This window comes from Tarenaya hassleriana, unplaced genomic scaffold, assembly GCF_000463585.1.
Source record: "Tarenaya hassleriana unplaced genomic scaffold, ASM46358v1 Cleome35, whole genome shotgun sequence".
NCBI lineage: Eukaryota > Viridiplantae > Streptophyta > Magnoliopsida > Brassicales > Cleomaceae > Tarenaya > Tarenaya hassleriana.
In genome coordinates, this window is record NW_010966617.1 from 1,371,668 (window position 1) to 1,379,373 (window position 7,706).

Consider the following 7,706-nt stretch of genomic DNA (forward strand, 5'->3'; position numbering starts at 1 on the left):
TGAGATATATAGATATATATTGTAATTATGTGTATATATGTTTTATTAATTATACATAATTTTATTTTTAATTGTGTATATGTAAATTTATATGTATATATTAATTTAAATAAATTATTTAATTTAATTTTTTTTAAATAATGATGTATCATAATTATAATGATGTTTGAATTGGTAGATGTTTCTGTAAATTTTTAAAAAATTCGAGATTAATTATACTAAATACAAAATTTAATTGGTATGAAAAAAATTATATGGGTGAGTAGCAGTGGGCGGGCGGGCCTCAACTACACAAAACCCACCACTTAATCCACAGTGTCTCCGTCCTAATTTGGAACCTGGAGATGCCGGTTATCCGATTCGCTCCGTGATTTTGTTTTAGGCACAACGAAAAGCTGGAAAAGAAAACAAGTCCACAAAACCCTAACCCCCCACGCAAACCACTCTCTTCGTCACCTGCTTCAGCTAATCGGGATCGCTCCTGAATGTGCAATCACCGTATGGCTCTTGAATATCAGGCCAAGCAGTCCGAACAGCAACCGCGGGCTGACGATGGCAGCCATAAGCTGAGGAGACACCCCAACGTAGAGCTTGAGCCGGACAACTATGACGATCTGCATTTGGAGTTCAGTCCGATGTTGTTCAGTTCTCTCGAGCGCTACTTGCCGGATTCATTTCTCGGTTGCTCTCGCCTTCAGAAAGCTTGTTTCATGAGGGATCTTCTTCTCAGATACTCCTCCGACTCCGACCGAATCCGAGTATCTCTCCTCTTCCTTTCCTTTCTTATGCTCCCTTAATTGATTTTATCTGACCTGTTTTTCTTCTTCTCCGGATTCAGCTTCAGAGACATAGAGAATACAGGCAGAACATCCTTGCTTCTTACCAGGTACCGCGTCCCATCACATCTCAGTTGCCCTTTAACGATTCAACTATTGTTGAACTCCGTTGGCTTCCTCATTCATTGTAGCGCCTGCATGGGGAGATCTATGCTCTCGACCCTACCAGTTTTTTCTTGCCATCATTTCTTAGAGCTATGAACCGGAAGACGGAGCAGAGTTATCGGAGCATAATGGTGGAACCCTCTCCTGGGATTTTCACGTTTGAAATGCTTCAGCCACGTTTTTGTGAATTGCTGTTGGCTGAGGTACGTATCTACCGCCTTATTATCCTTTTTGTTTTGTTATCCGCTCTTATTGTCTTCTAATCAGGTTTTGACTGCTTAGGTTGAAAACTTCGAGAGGTGGGTACACGAATCAAGAGCCACCATTATGCGGCCCAATACAATGAATAAATTTGGTGTCGTCCTTGACGATTTTGGTCTGGAAAACATGCTTGCCAAGTTGGTTGAGAACTTCATAAATCCTATGTCTCAAGGCAATAGTCTAATCGTGATTGCTAATTTCCACATTGTCATAAGTTTATTCCATATACCATGCTCATGTTTCTGGTTTCTAATCTCTTGTCAGTTTTGTTCCCCGAAGTCTGTGGATCTGCTCTGGATTCTCATCATGGTTTTATTGTCGAATATGGAAAAGATAGGGATGTTGAGCTTGGTAGGCACTTCTTTTTTTGTTCTATAACTCTTTACTTGTTATATTTTATATAATTTGGGAAATAGGAGTAAAAAAGTTCTCAAAATACTTCTTTCGAACCTCTTTTTCCTAATAGTTGTTTTGTTAGCTTAATCTCGTGACATCAGCAATACTGTATGGTTAAGTCTTCTCATCTAGAAATTCTGCTGATCTCTTTCCTGTCTTTTTCTCCCCTCTTAAAGGTGTTTATCTGATGGTTTAGTTACCGTGAAACATCTAACTGGCTTCTTGGTACCAGGATTCCATGTGGATGATTCAGAGGTTACTTTGAATGTCTGCCTGGGTAGACAATATTCCGGTGGTGAGTTATACCTTCGAGGTGTACGGTGCGATGATCATGTGAATACAGAAAGCCGTGAAGAGGTATTTATTTGTTAACTTGAAATCAGGCTGTGTTGTAGACAAATATGCATCTGGTGGTTTTATCTTAACCACAGCCATTTTTTCCACAGTTTTTGTTGGTATTTGAACTCTACTTTTTACCTACCTGCACACTGATTGTTCTTGTAGCCGTAATTCTATTGATCTGGACGAGCTAAAAGTTCAAATCGTGTTAGTAAACATGTGTTTGTTTGATTGTAATCTCCACAACTAACAGAAGGCGCATTCTGCCGAATTTGCCCCCGTAGGAAATTTTTGATTACTCTCATGTGCCTGGACATGCAGTTCTTCATCATGGACGTCACCGCCATGGTGCTAGAGCCACAACTGCTGGTCATCGTGTCAACTTGATTTTGTGGTGCAGAAGGTATGGCTTTCAGCATCTGCGTAAATAGTTTCTAAAATTGTGCACTCTGCATCGGCTCCATTCTGCATCTTTTTCTTGATTTGCCTTAAGGGTTGCTGAGTGCGGCCTCCCAGACTTTAGTCATTGGAGATTGTTGCTTTCTCTTCTTATCTCAATTTTGTCTTTGGTTTCTTTCAGTTCTACTTTTCGAGAGCTGAGACATTACCAAAGGGATTTCTCAAGCTGGTGTGGGGAATGTAGGCATGAGAAAAGGAAAAAGCAAAGGTTGTCAATTGATGCAACTAAGCAGGTATAATACTGCTGGAGCATCATAGAAGGTTGGCTACCAAACTTTTACTGAGAAATGATATCATTCTTTTGGTTTTCTGGCTGTTTGTTAGGTATTGCTGAAGAGAGGAGAGAAGTCTGCTTTTGAACTTTTATCAAAATAAAATTTATCTCTGCGGCAGAGGTCAGCAAATTCAATTTTAGGATTAATGGTTGTTGTAAATTTTTACTTGTGAAGGGGGACGTTTGTCCTAATTCCTATTTCAGATTGCAATGCCAATAAGTTTCTGAGGGTGCACGAAAGACAGACAAATGCCAGATTTTCCTTTTACACAGAGAACTAAAGCATCATCTCCTGAGAAGCTGATAATGCAGGAAGTTCATCAAGTAAAATGCATGAATCAGCTAAGAGTACCTGTGGAAGCTTCACCCAGCATCAAAAGAAGGAAAAAGGCATGTGGTTTACACTCAACCCAGATAACAACCAGAATGGATGAAAAGGAATGGAGAAACTGGCCTACTACTGTTGAGAGCCGATGTTGGAAAAGCAGCTTGTCTTTTTAAGGCACTTGAGCATCTCCACGAACCGGATACAGATGGATTCGGTCAGACCATGCATTCCTGTCTTTTGGATTGAGCTCCGAAATGCACTGCCAGACAGCACTGTTAGCCTTGAAGCCACTTCCAAACCCTATCTGCCATATTGTATCTCCCCTTTTCACTCTGGCTTTAGCCTCCAGATATTGGAGCTCATACCAGAGTGAAGATGATGATGTGTTCCCGTACCTATATAATGTCATCCTTGACGCTTCTCCATCTTCCTTGCCCAGCTTGAGATGCTTTTCCACGCCCTCAATTATTGCCCTCCCCCCTGCGTGTATACAGAAATGTTGAAAAGCTTTCTTGAAGTTGGGCATGTATGTCCTTGCCCGTCCCCATCTTCTAGGGATCAATGAACCCATGTATTTGAGCTGTTCTGGGTAGGGTAGCACACGAGGGCCTAACTCCATTACATTGATCTTCAATGCCCTTGATGCTACCATCACAAGTTGCTTGGACAATGACACCCCAACTCGCCCTTCTTCATCGTTTTGTTGCATTACACTCTCATATGACTCATTGTCAGATCCCAAGTGAGTCCTAACAAGGTGTTTGAGCTTGTATTTTGCGCTATGCTTATCCTGCTTCCTGTTTGAGAGAAGAATGGCTGCTCCTCCCATTCTGAAGATGGTGTTAGCAATGAGCATTGGCTTAGATTTACCTTTGTAACCGTTTGGACTCACGGCTTCCATGCTCAGCACTAGAGCCAACGAGTTACAGTGTACCTTGAGAAGATCTCTCACTAGATTTATTGACAGAAGCCCCGCACTGCAGCCCATCCCGCTCAGACTGAAACTTTTTATATCCCTCCTGAGACCAAACCTGTTTATGATCATGGACGTTATGGATGGCGTGGGACAAAATAGGCTACAATTTGACACAATGATGTCAATGCTCGCTGGATCTATCCTGTGTTTTGAGAGGAGGTCTTTGACTACTGTGAAGAGGATTTCTTGAGTCTCTGCTGTGGCTGCAGAGAAAGAAGAGTCTGGTGGAATCTCATGCACTGACACAGGCACGCATGCCTCGTCCCCAATCCCTGACCGTTCTAAAACTTTTCGTTGGAGATCAAGGCTTTCTCTACCAAATACGCCACTTATCTCGAGATGCTCGATGAAATTAGGGATTGGAACCCGCAAGTAGTCTGGTGGCTGGTAACATGAGAAATCAATAAGGTATGTGCATCTTGGCCTGGAAAAGTAGTAGACAAGTATGACGATGATGATGACGATGGAGACCGATGTTGCCAGATAGTGAGCAGAACTGGAGAGGGACTCGTAAATGAAAAGGAACAATTCCATTTTCTCCAAGCTAATGGAGAGGGTTCTTGTCATACAAAGTTAACAAGTGGAAAATGGCCAAGACTATTGTTACCAGAAAAGAACCTAGTTTGTTTCATCACAGGGTATGCATGTTGGTCTTTGCCGTTCAATTGCATTATTTTAGGGGGAGAGCAATACGTGTTTCTTCATTAAACCGCTAGAATTTCTTATCATGTTGAGCCGACTTCAGCTGCAATGTGTAGTGTTTTAGGTCTAGACAAGCTGAGCGAGAAAGGATGAAATGTATTTTTATGGATGCTTTTCTCTGATCCCCCCCCCCCTTTCTTGCTACATGGAACGCCAAAACGCTTTTTTGATTCATACGGGGCAACAAAACAATTTATAATACCTCTATTAGAGACTGGAGATCCGTCCGATAAAATATTCGAATAAACCAAGCTAAATAATATCCCATTGTAATTAGGCCAAAAACGAAAATAAAAGGTGGAAGTAACCAAACGTGGCACGTCTCGTTCCTATCGCCTGTCTCGGGTGCACCCTTCCCGTCAGCTTCAGGTTCGGACAAAAATGAAGACTCCATACCCAAAAGCCATAAGTCCATCGTTGACTCGAATCGGATGGATCGGCATCGGCATAATGGGGTCCGCCATGGCCTCTCGTCTCCTTGCCGCGGGCTACTGCGTCACCGTCTATGCACGCAACCCTCTCAAATCGTTGGATCTGCAGTCCAAGGGAGCTCTAACTGCCACTAGTCCCGAGGAGCTAGCCGAGACAAGCGACATCGTCTTCACAATGGTCGGCAATTCCGAGGATGTCCGATCGCTGATTCTCGGCCCCGCCGGCGTCCTCTCTGGGCTCAAACCAGGGGGAGTAACTGTAGATATGACTAGCAGCCAACCAGGGTTGGCGCGTGAGATATACACGGATGCGAAGCGGAGGGAGTGCTGGGCGGTGGATGCGCCTGTGTCCGGAGCGGACGTTGGGGCCCGCGAGGGGACGCTGGCAATATTCGCCGGCGGAGACGCCGAGGTCGTCGAGTGGCTGTCTCCGGTGATGAACATAATGGGAAAGGTGAGGTGTATGGGAGGAGCGGGAAATGGGCAGAGTTGTAAGATAGGGAATCAGATCGCCGTGGGAAGCAACCTGGTTGGAGTTGGGGAAGGGCTTGTGTTCGCCGAGAAGGCTGGTCTTGATCCGTTGAGATGGCTGGAGGCAGTGAAGGGAGGCGGCGCAGGCTCCACCATCATGCGGCTTTTCGGGGAGAAGATGGCGGAGAGGGATTACATACCGACAGCGTTTGCAGAGTATATGGCGAAGGATCTGGGAATGGCGGTGGCTCAAGGGGACGTGGCGCTGCCTGGAGCTGCTCTCAACAAGCTTCTCTTCTCTGGGATGGTTGCTAATGGAGATGGGAAGCTCGGTTTTCATGCCATCGTCTCTGTTGTTAGGAGGCTTAATGCCCTTCCTTAACGGATTCATGTTACAATATCCTAAATTGGACTACTGAAACGTCAGTCATTCCATTCGCAAATAAACCATAGATTTCTATTTCAGTTAATATCCATATGTGATATTCGTGATGCATTATGAATTTATGAACAGATACAACACATTAACACATCACTTCTCTTCCTTCTCGTAATATTCAATTTAAAATCAAACAAAATTTCGGTCTCCTTGTTATTAAAACATTAAATTTTGTCAACATAAGTACGAAGCATTATGCTATGATCGTGGGTAATCCAAACAAAACACACATGAATAGAGCCACAAACGAAAGAGAATATTTATTTTTTTATTTAAATGATACGATTACCATAATTAATTAGAGGGACTGCGAATACCAGGAAAAGAAAAAGAAAATGGGACTTAGAGACGGTCGATGATCCTCATAGCAGCATCGGCGAGTTCCTTTAAGAGATTGATGTAGTAATAAACTTCGGGTGAACCTTGGAACTGTAGTTTTTGAAGAGTAGTCTGGCAGGTCACTGGATTCTGTATCCCCTCAATTATGGAATGTGCTGCTTCGTCGTACTTTCCCTCCTTCAGACCATTGTCGGCCTCCGACAGATCCTTCCTCGTCTCTGGGAATTGCTTGTTGCACTCTTCCAATGCTGCCTTTATCCCTCCCTCTCCTTCTTTCGAAGCTATGCTCGTTATGTTCCTATGCACAATCCATATATGTCTCGTGAGTATTTAATTCAAAAGAAAAGAATTAATCCAACATATTTTCTACTGTTTCCGTTGTAAGACGTGTATATACATGGACAGGACGTCGAGGTTAGTTTGGAGACATTTGACGATGATTCTGGCAATTCCTACAGGGTCAGCTTGGGGGGAAGTCGGGTCTGATTTCAGACATTGCATGCATGTGGTCGGGACGTTGGCATTGTGGCACTCTTTTATCATCAGCTGCTCGTCCGCTCTGGCTCCCAACTCTTTAACTGAGATCGGAGAGATTATGAGAAGTGATATAAACACAAGTTTTCTGTTCATACGAAGATGACAAGCCATATCCTTTTATTTTTCTCTTCTTTGTTTTGTTTTGTGTTTTGGTTTTCGGGCAGTGGTGGTCTTTGTTGTGTAATGCCTACCTACCACGGCTAGTGTATAAAGCTGCTATATAATCTCTCAGCTTTAATTTTAGATTTTGTGCCAAACATACACTTCAGACGTGGTTGGTGAGAAATTTGTTTTCGCATTGATGGATTTAATGTGTTCATAACTCTACATTTAACGGGATGAATTAGAGTCTGAATGGAAAGAATCATCCTTAAAATGTAAAAAAAAAACAACCAGCAGGAGATGGAGTTTATTAAGTGGGGATGGTTTTGAGACGTAAAGATGACTTCTTCTACCACGAAAAGCATGCTTTTGAGACGTGATTACTTTATAATGGGAGTCATTACAATTTCTTGTGCATACGGAACAAATTCATAGGATTCTTCCTCAATTAATTTTTTGTGAGTAAACAGAAACAAAAAAGGAAAAAACATGGGCCGGGTTATCAGATCAGCCCACTTCGCTCCCAATTCTTCGACCACCGAATGTGTTTACTATTGATCTCGGTTTATGTGAGAGAACTCGGCAGTTTCAGCCAAACGTTGGGAGGAGTTCTTCTCTGTCGAAGCAAGAACTCGGCTTCAGGCCGGTGATCGGTCGTGAAGGTCGCCTCCCGTGAGAGAGAGGGTATCTATCTGAGTGTATGTTTGGAAT

The 7,706-nt window shown here is 43.0% G+C and overlaps 4 protein-coding genes across 7 annotated transcripts; 2 read left to right on the forward strand and 2 right to left on the reverse strand.

Moving 5' to 3' along the window:
- Window positions 1–321: 321 nt before the first annotated feature.
- Window positions 322–3,140, forward strand: LOC104822172 (uncharacterized PKHD-type hydroxylase At1g22950). 4 transcript variants are annotated; one of them, XM_010553316.2, is made up of 10 exons: window positions 324–758; window positions 839–886; window positions 968–1,144; window positions 1,224–1,374; window positions 1,467–1,553; window positions 1,831–1,955; window positions 2,222–2,340; window positions 2,518–2,629; window positions 2,721–2,791; window positions 2,875–3,140. In XM_010553316.2, exons 1-9 carry the CDS (start codon window positions 486–488, stop codon window positions 2,769–2,771), a joined length of 1,143 nt encoding a protein of 380 aa, XP_010551618.1. In that variant the 5' UTR covers window positions 324–485; the 3' UTR covers window positions 2,772–2,791; window positions 2,875–3,140. The 4 variants fall into 4 exon arrangements, 3 of the variants coding, with proteins under 3 accessions (XP_010551619.1, XP_010551618.1, XP_010551617.1); XR_773144.2 differs by having other exon boundaries at window positions 322–758; window positions 2,259–2,340; window positions 2,721–2,881; XM_010553317.1 differs by lacking the exon at window positions 2,721–2,791 and having other exon boundaries at window positions 323–758; window positions 2,518–2,657; window positions 2,846–2,938.
- A 2-nt stretch (window positions 3,141–3,142) lies between these two features.
- LOC104822171 (3-ketoacyl-CoA synthase 7) lies at window positions 3,143–4,813 on the reverse strand. The gene has a single exon (XM_010553314.2). The coding sequence runs from the start codon at window positions 4,539–4,541 to the stop codon at window positions 3,168–3,170; it is 1,374 nt and encodes a 457-aa protein (XP_010551616.1). The 5' UTR covers window positions 4,542–4,813; the 3' UTR covers window positions 3,143–3,167.
- Window positions 4,814–4,876: 63 nt separating this feature from the next.
- On the forward strand, window positions 4,877–6,136 carry LOC104822173 (probable 3-hydroxyisobutyrate dehydrogenase-like 2, mitochondrial). Its single transcript, XM_010553319.2, has one exon. It carries the CDS (start codon window positions 5,058–5,060, stop codon window positions 5,958–5,960), a length of 903 nt encoding a protein of 300 aa, XP_010551621.1. The 5' UTR covers window positions 4,877–5,057; the 3' UTR covers window positions 5,961–6,136.
- A 116-nt stretch (window positions 6,137–6,252) lies between these two features.
- Window positions 6,253–7,162, reverse strand: LOC104822174 (pectinesterase inhibitor). Its single transcript, XM_010553320.1, has 2 exons — window positions 6,754–7,162; window positions 6,253–6,654 (listed from the first exon to the last, which is right to left on the reverse strand). The coding sequence occupies exons 1-2, from the start codon at window positions 7,002–7,004 to the stop codon at window positions 6,360–6,362; spliced, it is 546 nt and encodes a 181-aa protein (XP_010551622.1). The 5' UTR covers window positions 7,005–7,162; the 3' UTR covers window positions 6,253–6,359.
- Between the last annotated feature and the right edge of the window lie 544 nt (window positions 7,163–7,706).